The 24,009-nt window shown below is 42.4% G+C and overlaps 1 protein-coding gene across 2 annotated transcripts in view; it reads right to left on the bottom strand.

The window, feature by feature from the left end:
* LOC117832891 (adenylate cyclase type 9-like) overlaps window positions 1-23,318 on the bottom strand; it is a 40,379-nt gene extending 17,061 nt beyond the window's left edge. Inside the window, exons 1-2 of one of the 2 annotated variants that reach the window (XM_034712209.1) lie at window positions 21,966-22,912; window positions 19,954-21,811 (exon numbers count right to left, since the gene is read on the bottom strand). In XM_034712209.1, coding sequence (XP_034568100.1) covers window positions 19,954-21,766 — 1,813 coding nt within the window. In that variant the 5' untranslated portion in view covers window positions 21,767-21,811; window positions 21,966-22,912. Of the gene's footprint in view, window positions 1-19,953 lie in introns of both variants that reach the window. The other variant, XM_034712208.1, reaches the window with a different exon arrangement.
* Between the last annotated feature and the right edge of the window lie 691 nt (window positions 23,319-24,009).

The following is a 24,009-nucleotide window of genomic DNA, read 5'->3' on the forward strand; positions in this document are numbered from 1 at the left end:
GAAAATGGGCCTTCTTCTCTGATTTTATATTAGCTCAGCGAAAATGTTCTTAACATTATAGTTGCAAGTAATTGGGTTTTGAAGCGACTTATTTCCAAGTTTTTTAAAGAAAATTTTAATTCTGAATGACTGACTAGTCCAGGAGTAAGAAACCCACTCAGACAACAGTCAAAAGTAGGCACAATTGATCTGATACCGCTAAACACAAGATCACAGAGTCTGTTCGTAAACCACGTCAAACTGGTCTGCCAAGGGTAACTTCTTGCAGGTTAACGTCAACATCTTTGTACTGATTGAGTGGTTTAATGCTAGGTATTCTTAGTTTATACAACATCTGCAGTGATCCCAGTGCAGCACAATCGATGAGGGGGGCTCCTCATTAAGAAAGGTGCTTAATTACACATGATGCACAGTATTATAACTTAACTGATCATTTAAGTCTGTAGACACACTGACGGGGTCAGTCAGAATAATGTTAATGGATGAAATGTGTTTTCGACACATCGAGGAGGTCCCACACAGTCAGCCGAGGTTCATACGGTGAATAGTTTGGAGGGAAACAGCGGCCCTCTTTTTAAAACCTCAGGCAATAGGGTCTGACCCATAGACTGTATAAAATATGGACGTAGTATCCGTGATGTCACCCATCTGTTCCTGAGAGCTGTTTTGAAGCAAATCGACGGCAGCAGCCATATTGGTAATGCGGAACTCAACCAGGCAGAGTGTCACGTAGTGTGAGCCCCTTAGCCAATGGCTGTGTGTTCCCGACCGGGAGTCACCTCAGTCATGTCCTTATTTGGGCGAAACTCGTAATCTTAATATCTTCTGAACCTTCACGTTAGAAAAAAATTCACTCCCCGTACAGTGTGTGCCATTAGAGAGATTAGCTTCATAGGGCCAAGACGTTTTTTGAACCAGGCTGTAAACATGTTTATTAATGCTGCAAAGATCGTCTTTTTCCCATTCATATCTACGTAGTTTCCGGTGTTTCTGCAGCCAGCCTCAAGCGGATTCTCGATGTACTGCAGTTTATAGCACTTCCGCATTGGCTTCATCGTTTGAGACCGGAGTTTGCCGCTTGATCTAACCTCAGTTGTGACTCAGTTAATGGATAATCAACTTGGATTTGTCTGGAACTAAGACTTGAGGTTTGGTGACTCGACTACAACACTTGTCGTCCACATGTAATGGGTAAAGTCTAGGTGGCTATTTTTATTTCTTATTTAAACAATCTAAAATAATAAACAGGCCAAAGAAAAAAACATCTACTGTGAAACATGCAGCAAAAAAAACATGAATTTTACAGGTACATGAGCCATAAATAGGGAACTCTGTGATCCTTTATCTCAAAGCAACACCTCTCCTTTCAATACTCCCTTTACAACCCAAGTGGGACTAAGCAGCCAATGTTAATGTCCCGGGGAGGTTTACTAAAAGCAGCAGAACACAGAGGGCAACCAAGAGTGAAGGGGAACTAGCATATATGCTGAGATCAGCACCAACACACAAAAAACCCACAAGCATATCAAGTACCTTATCTTCCAATAATGATGGGTTTGCCTTTCAGGGCGAGGTATCAGAGCAGGAGGGCAGTGGAGCAGGTGGCGCACAGAAACACTGCTAGGCCAGGCAGCTCTTTATGCCAGCTGGCAGTGCCAGCAAGCAGCCCCAACCTTCTCTCTCCACTGCGTCCCTGTCCTGGGATACACTGTACATCCTGTCCCTGGACAGGGGGGGAAGAGGGCAGAAGGAGCAGGAGGAAACCTGTCCAATATGACAGGCTGTTTAGAAAGACTTCATTACTGCAGCATGGTTCTCAGGGGAGAGGAGAGAGGGATCAGAGGATGAGGTGACAGAGATTTGGGGGAAGATTCTGCATGGTAGAAAAGGTTTGGACTGAGAAAATAAAGGCAGAATTGAGGCAGTAGAGGTGGGGTGAAATCTTTTGTGTGTGCTGTCTATGAGTGAACCCATTCAGTCAGAAACATGAAAGGCACTTGTGCATTTTTCATAAGGAATCCCCAAGGGAGTCACACTGTCATTTCTGACAGCAAAGGAGAAGCAGAGAGCTTGTGCATGTGTGTGCATGTGTGTGCATGTGTGTGCATGTGTGTTCATGTGTGTGCATGTGTGTGTGTATGAGCCAAGGATGGCTTGGAGTGGGGGAGGGCAAGCACTGACCTTCCTTTATACAGCTGAACACTTCTGCTGAGCCCCGGTTCCTTCAGGGGCAGTTAACAGTGTTTAAGAAAGTGAGCAGAATTATCCACTTCTTCAAATTAGATTGAAGAGACGGTGTCACACAGACTGTGTCTTCAACAGACTGTCTTATGAATAATAAAGAGGAGAAGATGTTTCTTAATTTCCTCCATTTATTACAAAGATAAACAAGCAAAAAGTGCCAAATTCGGGTTTGGGTTTACATGAACATCATATCATTGCCAAGTATTATGTTTTATTTAAGTGATAGATTTGAGTAGATTGAGGCTTATATGTATGAAAATACAGCAAAACAACCAAGATTTGTCTGTTTGATGCACTATTTCCACTGAGGTTGTGACAGCTCTTATCATTGAAGGGGAAATAGATCATTGCAAGCTGGTTGTGATTATAGAGGGATGCTTCATGGAAATTCAAGTTAGCAAGGTTTTATGATCCATGTGATTAATTTATATGATTAGCCTAAAACCATCCCTATTCAGTTGTTTTTTTCTAATGGTTTCATAATAATATTTCCGCTGAAGACTTCCATTATCAATGCAATATCAATTTCTCCAAATGAAGTTACATCTGTATCTCTCTATCTCAAAATACACCAATCACTAAGTCCTTCCATTGTCCTCATCTTTGTGTCCCTGGTTACTGCTTCTTACTGAAATAGGATGTATTTTTTCAAAAACTGACATTTGCCCAAAAAAAAAGACATAATGAAACACTACATATCAGCTCTTTTGATAATTTGATCTTAGTCTGCTGCAGTTTTAGTTATTTCAGAGGGAAGCAGAACGCCTCCTGCTTTGCATAGATGAATATGCAGTGCTGACTTTATTTCAAGAGCTGGCTTTTCAGTAATATCATTCTTTTTCAGAGCTTTAGGGCTTCCAAGTAGGCACACTGTTGCAAGCTTCAGCTCCTTTTATAGTTTTTATACTTTTTTCCTTCATAATGTTCATTGTCTCTTCTTTTATGCTGTGATTCTTTGAATATTGAGCATATAAGATAGAGTTTGATTAGGATTAGGATAGGTCATTGTCATGGCAACATTCAGGATAGCAACTGTTGCTATACAGAACAGACTGTTGGTAGGATGCAAAACTGTCAAACTAATCGACACACAGCTAACCAATGAGTTTTTTCACAAACATTAAGACTTCCAGATAACCCATAGTGACCTTTTGGTCTGGTTATACAAAACCAGCTTCATAATAAGAATCAGCAAGTCTTGCACACAGCTGGGCTTTCTCAGCACATTTGCTCTCCCTGTTTGGGAGAAAAACACATCCCTGAACTGTGAATGACGTCAGAATACTGCTCAGCTTACACACAAACAAACTGTTCGGGCACAGCATGTCTTTATAAGATCTCTCTTCCTATTGTGATCAACATAATCTGTCAATATCCTTCCTCTCATTGCTGTAAACAGAAACAACACCAAAACAAAAGTTCCACATTGGCTTGTGGTTTTTATCCTGGATTCATCCAACCCCTTCGCGGAACACTCGAAAAGACAAAAGAAACACTTGACATCACTCCAAAGTCTGTAACTCAGGCTGGGCTGTGTCTGTCTCGTACATACTCATTTTGTATTCTGAGCTTCTGATCCCGTCATCCTTGATAGGCTGAGGCTGCCATGGTCTGCTGGCAGAACAGCAGATACAGTTGACATCCCTCCAAAATCTTTAACAACCCCCTCTCCAGCCTTCAGTGGCCTGTTGATTTCTCCCCGTTTTGTCAATCACTGTAACTCGCTGTCCTGTCTCTCCCTGTGTCCATCCAAAATCCAACTATCCTCCCCTCGTTCTTTTGTGTCCAAACCGATATTCATTTGCCTCATCACAGCACAGGCTTAGAGGCTCTTCTTTTCTGCCAAGTGTTTGCCACGACTGACATCATCCCAGAAGCTCAGACTCACTTTGCATCTCGTCTTTTAACACCATCCTCCTCTTCCTGTCAAGTCCTTCATCCATGCATGCTCCTCTAAATGCTAATCCCCTGCACACCTCGTCTTATGTCTCTTTATTATTGACCCAATGCAATTCGGCACACCTGGGCAGTCCCCTTGTTCAAAAGATTTCACAAATCAGTTTCCTTTCAGTGGTGATCTACCTTGCACTGCAAAGGTATGAGCCCCTTTGCAGTTGTAGTACAGCGGGAAATCCTGAGACAGTAAACTCCTGAGATAACAAGAAACTGACGTTGTGGGTGGCATTGTAATTTCTCTCCCTGCAGAATGTCAAGTTTTATGAGCTTTGTAACAACACCATGTTTAGCTGCGTGATAATGATTTTTTAGATAGTATCATAAGCATATTTTCTTATTTCCTACACATAAAGGATTAGTTCAAGCCCCCGGGCATCAAAATGTATGATTCGGATCTCTCCTAGAAATTTTAACGATTACAGCCAGCTCGTGTATGATGTCTCCTTCAATTCATTTTTAATACCTGTACTGAAAAAGTTGTGACATAGTGTAGAATGTTACTAATACAGATTTTGAAGATTCAAAACTCATTGAACACCTATAACAATTGAAAATACCCCAAAGACAACATCTCAAATGTGTAAATCTGAAAAATGTTACTGTTTATGTAAAATATTATCAAATATAGGGGTTAAATATTGCAAAAAAACACCATCAAATTCCGTTTGTATTACATCTTATATAGCGTTCCAACTTTTTTGAAACTGGAGTTGTATGTCCTATCTTCAACATCAAAACCAATTTTGTCCCAGACCTTATAATGCCATTCTTCTCCCTCTTGAGTCTCCTGCAGGAGAAATTACTTCTTTTATGCAACACTTAATATTTTTCAATGGTTCTGTAATAGATCCCATATTAAAAGAAAAATTCATTAGGGCTCTTTATTTTTCACTAATTAAACGAAACTAAAGAGTAAAACGGACTTTAAAACTTGCTTAGGGCTTATTTCTCCTTGAATCAAGAAAGGGCAAATTAAGATACAATGGAATTATTGCCAACATATTTCTGTCCGGAGTTGAAACAAAACACAGTTATATCTTCTCTGTGACATACTTGCATCTAACTGAAATTCAATTTCATCCCGTGCTGAATTATCTCACACTGAGGTGCTATTGACCCACGACTATGAGCAGCGCCCCTGCTGATTAAACAGTGGCTGAGTTCGTGGCTCTGGGTAAATGATCAAAGCAAACAGCTTATGCTTCACCTTTTATCCTCTTATGCTTTAATACTCAGACTCTGCTTGCTCGAACATTTTGAGTAATGGTATCTACAGCAGGGGATTGATTGATGAAAAAGTGCGTGGATCTTCTGCTGAGAGTTGTGCCACTCTCCTGAGGACTCTTTATCTAAAGCAAGCTGATGATACACAGAGAGTAAAAGAGGACACAGAAGAGGCACTGAACAAGCTGTGCGTATGCTTATGGTGTTTGCACGGCTGACATGCCTCCTTTCAAAAAGCAAAAGATGACCGGCTCAGTCTACTACCATGGTCAAGCAAGAAAGTAAGACAGACAACACTGTGATATGCTGCCTGTGAAGATAAACATTGGTTGTTGATAAAGGGGTCATTACAGAACAGCAGAGGCAGTTCTCTGACTCAACAGCTACAGAATGAGACAGCAAAAAGATGGAGGGCATGGCAAAATAAAATAAACAGGAAAGAAAGCGACAAGGAGAGTGACCAAAGACACTGAAAGTGATAAAGGAAGGGGAATGACCTTGTTGGGAATATATCAGGTACCTAACACAAACACACACACACACACACACACACACAGACACACACCACACACACACACACACACACACACACACACACACACACCACACACACACAAGAGCAGTATATCAGAAATGGCCTTAAGAAGGACAGCATGGGGGACTCTTGGGGCTGTAAAGCACGTAGGTGGAGGTGCAGATGACAGATACAGGGGACTAGGGGGGATGTCCCCTACTAAAGCCAAACCAGGGAGCTGCTGAGCCTGAGTCGGAGAGATGAGCTAGCCACATCAGCTTCTAAGACTGGCTGACATTAACATTGTGACACATCACTTCATAACATTCATGTAGATATCGGCCAATACTCCTTGAATATTTCAGGTGAGGTAATGAGAGATAATGCAGTCAGTTTCTCAGGTTAAGGGGTCATCAGCCAAGTTAAAGACAAGTTCATTCTTTTCTCTGTAAAATTCACAGCTCAGTAATATACAGACCCATGGATAAGTATCACCGCTGTTGAATTTACTCACATTTACTATGATATAACCTGTAACATAACTGTCAGACAAAAACAAGTAAAATCCATGATGAAGAAACCTGCTAGATGCACAGGTATACACCTGAAGGTACTGCAAGGACTGCAACTCATCACAGTCAGGGGTTTCACTGCAAAGAGCAGATGCCCTAAGCAAACATGCATCAATACATTTCCTTCAGTCTATTTTTGGTTTGATAGATTTAGCTCAGGTGGTAGAGCAGTAGGGGTGGGATTTGAAAACTGGATCCGACTTAGAACTGGTTCCAATTATCAATTCCATTAGAATTGTACACCTCAAAAGTTATCAATTCGTCTTAACAATTAATTTCACTGCACGACGTCACGCCGCGTCGAAGTACGTTGCATTACGTCACATACTCGCAACGCAGAAACTCCTTCAACCATGAGGATTCAAAGTATTTCCTCCAGGCTCCAGGGGCCACGTCCGGACTCACGCGACCGAAAAGAGGCACAGAGAGTTGGTAAAATACCTCCGCGATGACCCCCGGAGGGAAAGCATTTTTCCTCTCCAATTCAAAGTATTTTCCTCCAGGCTCGAGAATGAGGTCAACCTATTTTTCAGTATGTTCAAGTTAAATATGTTCATGATCAGTCTTGTGCATACATAATTTTGGAAAAATTAAATGGTTACTTTTGGTGCAGAAGACTGTGTAGAATTACTTTTTTTCACCCTCAAAAAAATACTCAGGAATCTTTAGGAGAATTGATAAGGAATTTGATTGATAAGCAGAATCGACAATGGCATTGACATTGATCAAATCTTATCAATTCCCACCCCTATAGAGCAGTCACTCTATGTACAGAGGCTATAGTCCACATTGCACTGTCGTTGGATCGAAAATTAAGTATGATTCATCTTTCTCTAAGGAATAATCTATTTGAATGATAAAACAAATAAAAAGTAGTGTGTGCCTCTCACTTGTTACCAGAACTCAAAAGACCACATGCCTGAATGGGCGCCCAGCAAATTGTTCTTTTGTTACTTCCATTATCCCGGTAAACAGAACTGACATCCGCACATATTGTGTTCACTGACTGATTGATTCATTGACTTCCCTGTTTGAGCTCTACTACTCACATAACACACTTTCTCTTCATGCAACACTTGGGCCATCAAGACAAGCGAAATGTGTTACTAGTAAGTGAAAAGCAGGGGTGGACGGGGACAAAGACAGATATAGCTTTCCAAAGTGAGCCAAAAAATGTCTCATTATTTAAGAATCTTGCTGTATTATATAAAGCACAACAGCACAGAGAGAGGGTGTACGAGACAAGGCTTTTCCAAATAGAAGCTTCTGTCATACTGAAAGCAGGAGGCAAGAGACCAAATGTATTTCACAGCCTGGGGTGCTAATAATAAAGGCCTTAGGTATGCATAATGGACACAAATACACACAGAAATTGAGGGGGGAAACACTTTTACTGTACATTACACATACACACACAGTCAATCTGTGCAGGCTGAGTGCTGTGTAGTGCTCCAGGGTGGACTGGCTCCCCGTCATCTCTCCTTATTCATTATTCACACAGCCATTTATCACACACTCACCTCCTGCTGTGCACACTAACGAGTGACTGCAGCTCAGAAATATGGCCAGACTGTGGATGCATGTGTGACTGTTTGCATTTGCACTAACAGAAATGCAAAAAGCAAATGTGTGCAAGAGACTGTGTACTTGTCGGAGGATGGGTGGGGGTTATTGTGGGTGTCACCTTAAGAGTGAGCTGTTCATCAGTCATTGTCAGTGAAGGCTGGTGTGTATCTGTAAGAGGAGGAGTGCTGGTATTTTTCTATACCCTTGATTACAAAGGAGAAAAGCTTAGGATGCATCAGTGACTCGTGATAGCAATTTATCACCCTGAACATCGGCATGGCAGTGAGGAGAGAAAGCTCAACCCCATACACAACTCGAGTCGAGCAGGGTTTCAAACCAAGAACCCCCCAAAAAAAAAGTTAGTAACAGAAACTGAAGACACAAACAGCTGCCTTGAATTCCGTGTCACTTTCAAAGTTTACAACTCTTAAAGAACCTGGAAAACACATTTTTGGGTCCTGTGTAGGTGTTCCTTAGAGCTACTAGGAAGAATCTCTGCCCGTGTTGAGGCCCCTTCTTGCTTGCTTGACAACAAAACAGGCCTTTGCTTGGCTTTTAGCATCTGAACCTCGGCAGAATAGAGCCAATTGCGCCCCTTTCTCCAAGTCCTTGCACCAGTCAATCCATCTGAGAAAAGCCTCCAGTTACCAGCTGACCCTCACCCTAGTCAATTGCCCGTTGCCATGGTAATTAGCCTTGGCAGGCCCGGGATGCAAAACTGGAGTAAGTGTGTATTGCTGCAGATGTGAAACGTCTTCTCCCATGGTTATGGAGAGGCAGGTGTTATGACTGTGAGCCAGGTGGAGCCCTGAACAGTATGAACCTGAAGGGGCAACTCTATCCATCGTTCTGTCTCAGTCTGTTTCTCCTGTTTCCTTCTCTCCTTTACTCTGCTCTCCTCTGTTCGCCTGTATTTTTTTCCTTGTTTTCAAGAGAAGCAGGAAAATATACAAGCAGATTTTCTCAGCACATTTCCATATATGACAATTCCTTCTGTGTTCGACTGCAGATTGACATGCCTTATGCAATGACTGAGTATGCAGTGAGAAGATTCCTTAACAAACTCAGGCTGTCCTGACAAGTTAACATTATAAAACGTATAACATAACAAAGTGGCATGACATTACATGTATCTAAAATACATTGTACAAAAAAATACATTACTGTATTAAAGCTCCAGTGAGTACCTTTAGGCTTATACTCCATTTTGGCCTCCCCTGTGGACAAAAGTGACACCTCTTACTTATCTGCCGATTTCCTCCTGTTTATGATGAGGCAGTGATTTTTCCCATGTCTATCCAATCAATTGTGTTTTTACTGCAACATGTAAGGTTTATTCATCCTTGTGTCAGTATACAGTATCTGATAGCTGAAAGTAGTCTTATAAAAGCAATTAAGACTACTTTATTTAACCTTTATTTAACCAGATAAAGACCCCATTGAGATCGAGACCTCTTTCGCAAGGGTGACCTGGGCAAGAGAGGCAGCAACACACGTCATAGTAAACAAACAGAAGATAACGACAACAAACATTAAAATATAAAATACAAGCAATTGATAAATAAAGTGCAGAAGTTATTTTACAGTTACAATTTAAGAACACAGGCACTGCTCGAAGGATTTCCGTTGTCGTTTCTTAAGATAGAGCGGAAAGCTTCCAATGAAACAAATGCTGACAGTTTCAGTTCAGATTGGAGGGCATTCCAAGCAGAGGGGGCAGAGAAACTGAATGCTTTTTTTCCCGTTTTCAGTTCGAACCCTACGAAATAACTGAAAATAGCATCAGTTCCATAGACTGTATAAAATATGGACTTAGGATCCGTGACGTCACCCATCTGTTTCTGAAGCGCTGTATTGAACTGACGGCGGGAGCCATATTGGCTGCTGTTGAGCGAGTGTGACATAAACAGGCGGAGTTTTAGCTTCCTAGCCAACAGCTACAGTGTTCCCGCCAGTCAATCAAGTCAGCTATGCCTCTCATTGGAAGACTTGTAATCTCATTATCTTTGAAAGTACCACTTAGAAAAAAGTTCACCACCCCCTACAGTGTTGCCGATCGAGAAATTAGCTATCCAGACTACACTCGTCTTTTGTGACCAGGCTGTAAAACATTTTTATTTCTGCTTAAAGATCGTCTTTTTTCCCCATTCATGTGTATGTGACTTCTGGTACATCCAGAGCCAGCCTCAAGAGGATCCTCGATGAACTGCAGTTTTTAGCACTTCCGCATTGGACCCATATTTTAGACGGAGGTTGCCGCTTAGTCAGTTCCCAGAGACAACCATGGGAGTTGACATTTGTCTTACAGCTCAGAACCTATAGATATTCATTTTACACTGATGGGAGAAGTGGAACATTTTTTATGTTAGAGGAAGTATGCTCGTATTATTACTCTGATAAATTACCTTTGGATGACATTAATCATTTGTAAATCTAATTATCAACATTCTGAAATTAATCGTAATACTGTGATTGGATGATTGAAGGAAAATCATCGGATTAATCTATGATAAAAATACTTAAATATTACAAAACTATACTCACGTCAAACTAAAATATAGTAGTTTTAAATAATGACATCTCCAGTAATTATAATATCATTGGTAACTCTTCATCACTGCTGGCGACTTAACACCTGAACACAACCCTTACTCAGCACTGCCACTGGTATTGATTTGTGTGCTTAGCTTATTAAATGAAAAGGCCAGAGGCCTCCAAGCGAAGTGAATGAGTGTGAGCAAGGCAGCACTTTGTGTAGCATGTTGTACCACAAATGCCACATTATTATGCTGTGTTTTTGCTGTAGGCCACCATGATGGCAACTTACATGTGTGCCTTCTTATCAGACAGACTGTGTTGGCAGTGATATCAAACTCTCACTCTGGGTCATCTCTGTCAGACTAATAGAGGCAGGACTCAGTACAATTGAGCCAATAGGACAGCAGTCTCTTATAGGTGCACTGCAGGGTGTGCAGGATACACTTGTCAGGATTAAATAGAGCACATCAGGATACATTGATGTCCAGACGAAAATCTTTAACAGTATTAGCTCAATAGAAATATCTCTGAGCTGTGCTGACAAGATCAATTGCCCTTGGAATGATATGCTTTCTGCTTTTCTACTCTTGATCCAGAAAGTCATTACACCCCTGGAGTACTAATCTGTTATTGCTTGCTGGGTTGAAGAAGCAAGCACTTCCCTTGCTGTACAACTCCTCCTGAACAAGTCGAGGTAGTCCGATCCTGCTGCGTAACAGTGTGACACAGCAGATAACCAAAATGACTGCAGCTATGAAATCCAGCTAATCACCACATCACAGACCTTCAATAACCTTGCCACAACAGCCTGATGTTTGCAGAGCCTGACAAGAAATCTTGAAGCTCTGCAGACTTGTTTACTATGATATAGCCAAAAATGATTGATGGAGAGATTGTCTTGCTGCAGGCCGCAATGACATGCCGTGCTGAACCGTAATACACAGTGCAGGGTGATACTGTAAAATGCAGCATAATGTATTATGCCATTACTCTCTTGGTAGAGCTGTAATCTACCATGCAGAGCCAAGGTATTCCAAACAGTGCTCGGTCACTGCAATACAATACAGCAGCTCTGAGTGCCCCCAGGCTCCTCTGTTCCCCTGGCTGTCCCCTCACAAACTCCAGATGAGAGGCAAACAGATCTCAGTATGCCTGGAAAAGCAATCCAGGGATTTTTTTCATCAATGGTTTTATAAGGCATCAAAACAGCTGCAGCTGTAGCCTTACCATGCAATAGCCGTATGTCTGCCCTTCATCCCCTCATAGTAGAAAGCCACTCCACTGAGAGATCCTCACTTCACTGTCGACCCTGTTGTCTTTCTAAAGCAGAGCTGATCGCTATGTGTGCATTATGATTTGGACTCAAATAGTCTACATGAAAATTAGGACAAGTATTGACTACTGGCCGGGAGAGGAGACAGCTATACAAACTGTATATGAAGAGGAAGAAACTAATCTGTTAAACTTTCGGGTCAAGTACTGCAGTGTGTAGACTGGCAGTACACACACACACACACACACACACACACACACACACACACACATGCACACGCACACGCACACACAAACACAGCACATGAGGTTTAAATCTGCACGGCCTCTCCTTCTTTGCTTATGGTTCATTTATGTCACCCTTTGGTTCAGTTAAACTCAGGCCACAGTTAATCTTGGCTGCTGTAAAGGCTATCTGTACAGCAATGGTCGCGACCACACAACATAACCAAGATGGCCATAAAAAATTAATATCTGTCACTAAAGCTAATGTAACTAGGATTTCAAAACTGAAGTTGCAGCTTGATTACAAATGCAAAATATGTCTGCTGATTTGAGATCTGGTAGCAAGCAATCTTTGAGGCCACAATTGTTAACCTTTTGTTAATATGGTAACAAGTGGGTGCATCAGAGACCAACTAGTCTAAAGGAAAGAAAGCACTTGGATAAAAAATGGATTTGAGCACAATTTATTTAACAGGGTATCACAGAATCTGTGGTTAAACAATGTAATAGAAGTCTGCCAAGTGTGGCTCATGTTAGCAGAGCTAGCACCACCAGCCTTCATTCCTCCTTGCAGTCTAATGCTCATATGCCTCTGCTCTAGTTGAGTCGTTACATGCCGGTTTAACCAGACACAGTCTAACTACAACTCAATAATGGAACATATCAACAGCACTACAGGTATGAAAGCACCTTCACTTACAGCAGAAATGGACCACAGTTGGGGCAAATTCATCTACTTATCTTGTTCTTTCTCTCCTTCATTTCTTCATACCCACTTCTTAAAGCACAACCTCAATACCAGCCTTATTTATCCTAGTCAAGGTCACATTTAACATAATACTCCACTGAGCCTGGGGCACATACTGTGCATTTTGCTGACTGACAGAACATCCCTTGAGAATAGCATTCACACCGCAAACCGAGGGAGGTGTGAGCGTTAAATGTGTGTGTGCATGTGAGTCTCCCAACGGCACAAATGGCTCTCCGGACAGCTAATGCATGCTGCTGAGCAAAAAGAAATAGATCCAGAGTGAAGAGAAAGATCATTCATCACAGTGGGTTTTTGCAGCTGAGTTCTGCTCCGTGCTGATATCAAAGTGTGGCTTATCAAGTATTCTTCTGTAGGCTCAAAGGTGGACAAGTTATCTGAGAAAAATAACATTGTGCACCAGGATATACACTGTCTTCTGTTTTATAGCCACATGGTTGATTCTCTTCAATACCCATGTGATACTCCATGTGATAAAACAGCAGGTCATGCTGATGTGTTTGGGGTCAGGATAACACCAGGCCAGTGCAGGAAGATATGATGATGGAAAATTACTAACATTAATCACTTTAGCAAAGGAGATTACCCAGTCTTGCTTTATTAGATATCTCTCTCAGGGCAAAGAAAAAAACATGAGAGAAAAAGGGCGTGAAGGGATATACTTTGCACAGCTGCCCAGCGCAGCTTTGCTCAGCAGTTAAGTTAGAAAAGGTCAAGTACACAATTCCAGCTGAATCTGATATCATGTCTTACTTGAGGCAGCTGGTTACTGAGAACCACGTTTATAATAAGTACCAGGAAAGGGAAAGAGGCCTGGGAAATTATACCAAAGAGCTGTCAGTAGCTCAAATGAATGAAAGTGTTCTTTAGATCATCAAAGTGGGGCAGCAAGCATTCATTTAGATTATTTTAGTCTTTCAAACTGTGGTACAGCGAAAGCCTCGAGGATTCACAGTAGGAGAAAGAGGAATAGAGCAAACAAACTAGGATAAGCAAGAACATTGGGCAGAGGTTCAACTAAGTAGTTAAATCCTGGGTCCCATGTATTGGAAACTGAGGTCTTTCTGACTGCAGCACTGTGTCCATCTTCCACCCTCAGCTGTTCACTGAACATCATCCCACACTCTCACACTCATTTGGACTCTCATTCCTCTCATGTTGTCCCATCCCGAAGTAAAGACTAAGAAAGTAGTTCAAAAAATAAGAAAAGGAAGAATGGTCTTTCATATCTACAACACAGCCATGACGTATCATATGTTAAGTTGTTATGAAAATCAGAAATTGATTCCACTTTAAAAATCCAGCAGTTATAGAGCAAAGTCATCATTCATTTGGCCAGTGTCATTTAACTTGGTTCAAAATTTGCTCTGTTTTACCACTGTTTTTGGTCTCAAACAAATCCTGAGAATACCATCTCGCTTTCTATCTGCTTCATGCTCCAACATCTTACACAGATCGTTACAAATGGGTCTTTTTGTTTTTTTGTGCTGTGCATTTTCAAACATTTTTTTTCACTGAAAACAGCTACCACCTGCTGTGACTGAAAAACAATGATAATAGAGGACATTGCTGGAAGATTTGCGATCGGACACCAAAATTAGATTCAGGTGATAATTCCCTTCAGATTCATCCATACAAGATACATCAGTCACTTTGCCGCCTTGTTCTTAATGATGTCAATTCATGAAGTGCTAATAAAAGCAGATTGTAGCAGCCTTAATTGTCATTAAGCTACTGGAGAAGACTGAAAGATGCATTCAATGACACTTGAAGAAGCTGCTGTGTCAGTCTGCAACATAATGTACAGTGGGGCAAAAGAGTATTTAGTCAGCCACTGATTTTGCAAGTTCTCCCACTTAGAAAGATGAGAGAGGTCTGTTATTTTCATCAGAGGTACACTTCAACTATGAGAGACAAAATGAAAAGAAAATCCAGGAAATCATATTGTAGGATTTTTAAAGAACTTATTTGTAAATTATGGTGTAAAATAAGTATTTGGTCAATAGCAAAAGTTCAACTCAATACTTTGTAACATAACCTTTGTTGGCAATGACAGAGGTCAAACGTTTCCTGTAAGTCTTCACCAGGTTTGCACACACTGTAGCTGATATTTTGGCCCATTCCTCCATGCAGATCTCCTCTAGAGCAGTGATGTTTTGGGGCTGTTGCTGGGCAACACGGACTTTCAACTCCCTCCACAGATTTTCTATGGGGTTGAGGACTGGAGACTGGCTAGGCCACTCCAGGACCTTGAAATGCTTTTTACAGAGCCACTCCTTCGTTGCCCGAGCGGTGTGTTTGGGATCATTGTCATGCTGGAAGACCCAGCCATGTTCCATCTTCAATGCTCTCACTGATGGAAGGATGTTTTGGCTTAAAATCTCACGATACATGGCCCCGTTCATTCTTCCCTTAACACGGTCAGTCGCCCTGTCCCCTTGCAGTAAAACAGCCCCAAAGCATGAGGTTTCCACCCCCATGCTTCACAGTAGGTATGGTGTTCTTGGGATGCAACTCAGCATTCTTCTTCCTCCAGACATGACGAGTTGAGTTTTTACCAAAAAGTTCTATTTTGGATTCATCTGACCACATGATATTCTCCCAATCCTCTTCTGGATCATCCATATGCTCTCTGGCAAACTTCAGACGGGCCTGGACATGTACTGGCTTAAGCAGGGGGACACGCCTGGCGCTGCAGGATTTGAGTCCCTCTCGGCGTAGTGTGTTACTGATGGTAGCCTTTGTTACTTGGTCCCAGCTCTCGGCAGGTCATTCATCAGGTCCTTCTGTGTAGTTCTGGGATTTTTGCTCACCGTTCTCATGATCATTTTGACCCCACGGGAGGAGATCTTGTGTGGGGCCCCAGATCGAGGGAGATTATCAATGGCCTTGTATGTCTTCCATTTCTTACAATTGCTCCCACAGTTGATTTATTCACACCAATCTGCTTGCCTATTGTAGATTCACTCTTCCCAGCCTGGTGCAGGTCCACAATTTTCTTCCTGGTGTCCTTAGACAGCTCTTTGGTCTTGGCCATGGTTGAGTTTGGAGTCTGACTGTTTGAGGATGTGGACAGGTGTCTTTTATACAGATAACGAGTTCAAACAGGTGCCATTAATACAGGTAACGAGTGGAGGACAGAAGAGCTTCTTAAAGAAGAAGTTACAGATCTGTGAGAGTCAGAAATCTTGCTTGTTTGTTGGAGACCAAATACTTATTTTCCACCATAATTTACAAATAAATTATTTAAAAATCCTACAATGTGATTTCCTGGATTTTTTTTCTCATTTTGTCTCTCATAGTTGAAGTGTACCTCTGATGAAAATAACAGACCTCTCTCATCTTTCTAAGTAGGAGAACTTGCAAAATCAGTGGCTGACTAAATACTCTTTGCCCACTGTAATTTGACAGAGCTGGTAATGACTAATTACAACATTTTTCATGCTCTTATTGTAACAAACAACCTTGGCCAATAGCTTGCCAACAACTCAATCTCTTATGGAAACAAAAGGTCATTGAGAAAGAAAAGAACCATCTCCATGTCTCTGTGGTGCTTCTGTCATCAGTAGGAGGATAATAGGACCACCTGGCAGTCTCCTCCAAAGAGATAATCTTCTGCAGGTGCCATCATTCTGCATTAAGCACAAAGGAAGGTCATGGACGGGTATTTTCCAGGGAAACGGAGCCAAATATAGAATCCATTTCCAGATAGGAAAAGGCTCAACAAACAGGCTGGCCTCGTGTACAGCCCCTTATAAAGATTAACACATAGAGCATTGGGCTACACTGACCAGACAATCCCAGTCAGTCAACCAGGTGTGCTGTGTTGTGGTTTGAAATACATTTCATCATTGACTCTTTTCTCTGTTAATTCATTCATAATTTAATCAGCTGCGAAATGTCAGAGCAGTGCTGTGTTATCAATCGATGAGCCAACTGGCAGAAAAAATCAATCTGCAACTATTTAGTCAATTGATTAATCATTCATGTTAATATTTAAGCAAAAAACTCACTGCTATCAGCACACACAGCTATACTTCTTCTGCTAACCATAACGCACATTCAACTCAGCGATAAACGGCAGAATTTCTCCGAAGAAAAACTGATCAAAAATAGAAAACACAATTGTTATGCTAATAATATTGGACCCTATGAATAATTAGGTTATTTTTGTTGGATAGGAAATCAGAAAGGAAATAAGATATAAAACTTGGGAGTGACTCACTCAAAATCTTATTCTTAAACTCATGTCAAACACTTAAAATAGCAGCCCCTCACATACTGACTGTTTAGAAAACAACCCCTTTTATTATCTGTTTAAATGTACCTCTTAGAGTCTGTTTTAATGTCCATCTTGATTGTCCCGTTACTAAGCTCTGGTGATGCGAACATTTTGTGAAGTTTTACGTGCTGCAGCCATCACTCACTTAGTGGTATCTAATACAGGGGCAGTCTGTCATTCAAAAGACTTTCATGAAGGCTGCATTTGTGTATACTTGCGGGTCCTCAGGGCTTGCTTACACGTGAACAGCTCCTTTAAAAACAGAAGAGTCTTTCCTTTGCGTTACAATAGTGTAACATTTTATACTGAAAATGTTTAATTGTAAACATCCCTCTGATGTTTCTCCTCTCTTCTTGATCCTATCTCCTCCAAGCCTCAGTTACAGCTTTGGGACGCTCTTTAGCAAGGAAGCATCATTGAAGAGAAATGAAATGCACAGTATGAAAAAACCTGATAATTGTCTTCAAAGGGCCATAAGCAAACTGTAACTAATAAGTACTTAACAACTTTTTTAATATTTAAAAAATAAATTACTAATTAAATGCTAAGAAAAAAGTCTCTTTCTAAGGTTTATCTTGTAACAGATAACCAAGTGATATTAATGTTAGCAAATCTTTCTTTAGTTTTATTTTGTGCTTCATACTTTTATCGAGAGGATATAGGACAGTGAATAGAGTAGAAAACTTGGAGTGGGGAATACCATGCACCAAAATGGCAGCAGGTTGGAACAGAACCAGCACCTGCTTTTAAGACCATAGTCTCTGCACATATGGGACACACCTGGGCCTATCCTCTTCTAAGGAGTTTTTTTTTCTTTTGCTCTTTATTCATTTTCTAACAACACTTGTATTGAATTTTATAGACTTAACAGTTATGTGTCATCAGTTATGTGCAGTCATCTGAAATGTATTTACAGACTAACTAATTATCATTGAGCTAACTGCAATATCATCATATTAGCCTACTTAACCCTGACAACAGCTATCACCATTGGGATGTAAACTGAGACACAACATCTTGCTTTGGGTCAGTACTGAAGAGCTAACAGGATGTGGCTGACCACACGTGGCTGCCCTCAGTGTTAACCTCTGATACAATGCACCGCAAACAGCTATTGGAAGCTATGAGTGAGAAAATATTAACTCCTGAACTTTCCAGCCACAGGATTAGACTTAAAAAATTCCAATACTCAAACTATTGGGGGAAAACAAGTGAGATGTTGTAATCACTCAAAAAGGACATCAAAAACAGAAAAGACAGCTGCACAGCTGCACAGCTCTTAAAGCTTAGGTCAACGCAGTTTACTTCTGAATCGGGCAACAGGGACGAATAGCAGCCAGTATCTATGCCTGTCTGCACTGTTTCCCAAGTGATTAACACAGAATGAGCCAGACAGTGGAGGGAGTTTTCATCACTGGAGAACAACTCTCTCTTGACAGCCAGCTCTCTCACTGGCACAACAGATCTGGAGGGAGAGCATAAATCTTGGGAGGGGACCTGAATACACGATGGAGGCAAGAAGGGAGGGGAGGAGGAAAAAGGAGAGTGAGGAGGCTGGGTGATAAGACTGTGGGTAACACATGTATCCTTAACAATAAAAAAGAGTAAGAGTGGTATAGTCACTCATTAATCTGACAGATGAGAAGAAAATGTGGGCTCATAAATCTTTTTCTGCGGGCTTGTAAACAAGAGGCACTCTCGTTCATCGTGTTTCATGACTGGTCTCAGCAGCAATTTCCAACCCCAAATCAGAGTCCTACAGGGAGTACATGTTTTATTGAGTTATTGTGTGCACAAATATTAATGTGTGCACTAGAACTGCTTGTTTGTGTGAATTGAAGGTGCATATTAATCCATGCCTAAACTTAATAGTGCAAAACCAGACATGCAGCCTCCAGGGAAGCATGTTCAACATCTATTCAAACAAAAATAACCCTGAAAGTCTCATTTGAAAGGGCAGATGAACACCATCTGCAATACTTTAGTCAGACACTGTCACCTCACTTACACTGAGTGATTATGGATCAGCAAGCCTCAAAAGACGAAAAGAACCATTAAGCTAACATTTAGTTTGACTTGAGTAATTTGCATAGATGTATCAAATAAAAGCCACACAGCTTAGAGGCAAAGAAAAGAGAGGACAAGATAGAGAGGTGAGAGAAGATAAACCTGCAGGCAAATCTCTATCAGGAGGGGCGACAGTTGCATTAACTCTGGGGTTCAGAGTGAGGTAAAGAGAACAGGACACATTGAGGACGTCTGGAAGGCAATCTAATTGAACAGGAAAATAGAGAGTTAGATGAGACAGGGAGGATGGAAGGTCGGGAAGAAAGATGGCATCTGGCTGTGATACAATCATTAATACCAGCACCACAGAGGGCACTAACAACTGATTCAGACCTTTGCAAACCATACACACCACATACGGTATATGTTGCAAAAACCTAGTGATGCTCTTAACCCATGCAAAAGCTTCACTGCAACTATTTGAAAGACCTGTAGGGCAAAGGCACATCAGAGCACATTTGTTTAAGGACAAAAAAATGTCTCTCAAAAGTGTGAGCTCATTTTGGGGTTACTTCAGCTTTAAGTCTCACCCTTGCAGCCACGGTTGTACTTTGGAGTACTTTGTAACATTGGAGCTTTACTCCTTTTAGAAGTCACAAAGCATATCATTTTCGGATTGCATGAATTAATAATAAAAAAGAGCAACAGACAGTAAAAAAGAGGATCAATCATTGCATCCCTTTTCACATGATCATGTTAGGCCATATTTTCACAGAGCACCTACCTTTGAGCTGGTCAGCCACCACACTCTGGCCTATCCTCTCAATGACTTGGCCGCTTTCATGCTGGTAGCGATCATCCAGGAAGTTGGCAGTGGCCTGTGATAAGTGAACCTTCCCAGCCACGCCCAGCTGCTCCATGAGGTTGGCCAGGTTGACGTCATTTGACCAAACATCAAACTTGAAGCGTTTCATGCCCAGGATACCACACAGTACTGTGCCAGTGTGGACACCCACCCTCATGTTGACCATCTCCCTCTTCTCCTGGCAGAACTGTTCGATAGCCTGGATCATGCCCAGGCCCATCTCCACGCAGCAGTAGGCATGGTCTGGCCGGGGTTCAGGGCAACCAGCCACGCAGTAGTAACAGTCTCCCAGAGTACTGATCTTTTCACAGCCAGTGAGCTCACAAAGCCGATCAAAACGTCCAAATAAGTCATTTAGAAGCCCAACGAGGGCATGGGCAGATTTGTTGGCAGACATTTTTGTGAAGCCAACAATGTCTGCAAAGAGGATGCTGACGGGTTCCATTCGTTTCATGTTGAAGGGTCTGAAGATGATCTGGCCTCTAGGGATTGATGTTTTCTTGCGTTTATTGTTCTTAGGGCTGGAGATGGCAGCTGCTGCACCACTGGTGGAGTACCGTTTGACAGAATTATCACCTATCTCCTCGTCTCCCTGCTTCATCAGTTCATCAGCCACTACTCTGGGCATGACAGAGTGGATCATTCGCTCCTTTAAGGCTTTCTCTACTTCCAGATCTTTGCCATGCATGATTGCTTGTCCCACTTTGAGGAAGGTGCTGCGTGAACGCACTTCAGACATGATGAATAGGTGGATGCCAATCACGTGAGCACAAAGGTGGAGCAGAGCTTTTGCTGGGCCCAGCCAACTTAGAGTATCCCAGTCTGTCTGGTAGGTGAAGTTCCAGGTATCCCCTGTCTGTGTCAGGTGCAGCCAGCCCAAAGTCTCAAATAAAGCAGAGTAAAGGAAGCCAAGCAGGACTGAGGCAAAGAGGCGAACATGGAGAACGCTGTAGAGCAACAGAAGAACCTCAATGCAGAGGGAGAAGGTGCCTACAGGAGACAGACAGGGGGACCAGGTGCTACCTTCCACAAGCTTGTCATAGGACATGTTGTATGTGGGTCCCATGCCGCTGAATTCTTCCACATCAAGCGTAGGTGCAGGATTCTCTGGTTCCCTGTAGCTCGGTTTCTGAATCTGTGGTGCCAGTGTAAGGATGAAGGTTACAAGGATGAGCAGAAGAGACACATGGTTGTAGCAGCGAGGGTACAGCTTTGTAAAAGTTAAGAGGAGGAGTAGGATGCAGAAAATGAGGAAGGACGCAGTGGGAATGAGAAAGGCAGTCCTGTCACAGCGGGAGGGGTTTGCAGCAAAGTACAATCCCCATAAAAAGGCAGCAGCAACCAGGTAAAAGAGAACATAACGGAAACGCCGCTGGGTCTGAGGGAAACACCGTTCTCTACAGGCCTCCTCCAGAATTGAAGAGTCAAACTTTGGGTCCCAGAAATGGCCAGCAGATCTCTCGAATAGCTGCGGCATCTTCCTTTGTGTCCGAAAGCTCTTGACCGCCGGCCTCCTGACTCCGGACTCTCCGGAGCTGCAGCTGGAGGAGATACTGTACTTGCAGTGCTTGGATCCCCCTATGAAGCCTCCCCCGATTGAACTCAGTGGCCCGCCTCCATGCTTGTGTTTGACACTGCTGCCAATCCTCACTGAGACGCCTCCATCTCCACTCGAGTCACAGCTGACTTCTGTGTTGTGAGGCAGCAGTTGTTGATGTTGGGGGGAAGCCATGGTGCTTTTTTATGTATCAAAGACTTTGCAGCAGGGACAGTTAGTCTGAAGACAAATTAAAGAAGTAAGGCAGTTTACTGGGCCATAGTATAACTGACAGGTGATGATAGTTTACTGAAAATGAGTGTAAAGAAAGAAATCTTTTCAGTGAAAATTCCACTGAGTTAGGAGAGTAGTGGCTCTTTGAGGCACAACAGACCTTTCAAAGACTCTGACCGTTCATTATTGCCCTCTTGACGTCAATCCCTGCATTCCTCTACATTCCCGTCTGTTTTGACGCACTTGAGACTGCTAGGATCATTTGCAGCCTGCTCTGCTCAAGTCCAAGTCCACTTAGCTGCACACACACTGTAACACTCATTGGAAAAATATGTGGTAAAACTCACAAAAGTACAAATATGGTGCTTAAAGGGAAATGCCGAGAAAGTAATCCACAGATGAGAAGAAACAGCTTTGAAGGGTTTTCTTGAGAAGCATGAGTGTGGAATATCAAATCCTGTAACGCGTTTGGAAAAAGCACGGTGCACTCTTGAAACCTGATATCTGCTATTCACCTTCTTGATCTAAATAAGTCTTTTTTTAATTGTAGAACGCGTATATCCAGATGAGAAGCCGCCATCTGAGCTTTTATGAACTCGTATTCCTTGCTGCAGGGCCTAATTGCGTCCTTTTCCCTGGACAGAGCCCCGTCTTTTCTTTACTTTCTACTCCGGAGTCTCCACCACCGCTGCGTCTCCATGCCCAGAGGATAGTGTGCAGGTCTGCAGGAAGCATGCATGAGCGGTGTGCAGAGAAAAACAAAACGGTTTCATTGCAAAAGCTTGGCCATCACCGATTCGTGTCTCCCCGAAGGCTTGACAACAAAAAGTCTTTGTTTGGTGTGGCTATATTGCCATAACTTCTCCAGTCACACTAAATATCGAAAATTCATTGTCATGGTGCGCCCCAAGAAAACATCCAGTAGTCCATATTCAGACCATACCGTTCCTTCTGTTTGCCGGACAGGTTAGAAAAAGAAAACGCAGAATTCAGCGGTCCAGATATAGTGTACTCAACTCCCTCATGTCTCTGAAGTAAAGTTTGCCGTCGGCGGATCAGCCCTCCTCTAAATGGCAGACAACGAGAGCCCTGAGAGAGTCGGGCTAATTAAAAGGTCTCCACCTCCGCTGCAAGCCCCCCCCTCCCCCCCCCCCAACACCAGCAGTCCCACAGGTTAAAGCAAAGTGCTTTCTTGATCCCGCCACTTTAATTGAATTGCACAAGACACACACGATATGATCTTCATACCTCTAAATATTTCCGCTCTAATCCAAGACAAATGAGATGGATTATGGCTGCTGAACCGTCCAGCATTTCCATCACCTGATCGTCCGGAGTGAGAGGAGATTGTCTTCCTTCTGTTATCTGACCATAATTTTGCGCGCCACAGCAGCGTCGACACCTGCATGGAAATGTTTTGGGCGCTATCCAGGCGCTGTGGGCAAAGCAGTGGCTGCAGCCGCCACCATCTTCTGTGCCTTGACAGGCGTCCAGCCGCGAGAAGCGCGCGTGTGTATGAGTGTGAAGAAAGCCAGAACCCATTGATAGTTTCCGCATTTTCCTTTCAAAATAAAACCATTGTTTAAAAAAAAAAAAAAGTGTATTTAAGTGCCTGGTAAAACTCTACAGCAACTCCTTCTATGTCATTTACTGAACAAGGGCCCACAAACCGACAGTTAAAACGACATTGTTATCCATTATCCATTTTTCTTACCTTTCACATTCATATTCTTGGTAGATGTTTTCTTTCCCCTAAGGGAAAGATATCCAACCTGCTGCATAAGAGCAGTAACAGGGCTCGATTCACTAAATTCATGTTAAAGTCTCAGAACAACTGACATCTGCATGCCCAAGTTGCTAAATTTGTAAGAGGCATTTGTCTTTCCAAAGCAAGTAGCTGTATGAAATATGTCTAAATTCTATTTTGAATTTTTTCACGTTTCCGTTTTGCTGGTTACTGTCAGCTTGGCGCTTCTATCTGTCTCGGGTGAGTCGAGGAGAGGAGAGAGGGACCGACTAGTGATGGGAGGGGTGGGGTAGAGGTACCGTACGTGCACGCACTCGGTAAAGACTCAGGTAACGAGCACGTGTTTTGGCGAGGGTGGGGACGTTTGTTTTTGACCGCATTGAGCACCAACAAAGACCCCCTCCCTATACCTTCATGTCTTTTCCTCGTCCATGTCCCGTTGCATGTAGAACGAACT

The sequence above is a fragment of the Notolabrus celidotus genome, chromosome 20, assembly GCF_009762535.1.
Source record: "Notolabrus celidotus isolate fNotCel1 chromosome 20, fNotCel1.pri, whole genome shotgun sequence".
Classification (NCBI taxonomy): Eukaryota; Metazoa; Chordata; class Actinopteri; order Labriformes; family Labridae; genus Notolabrus; species Notolabrus celidotus.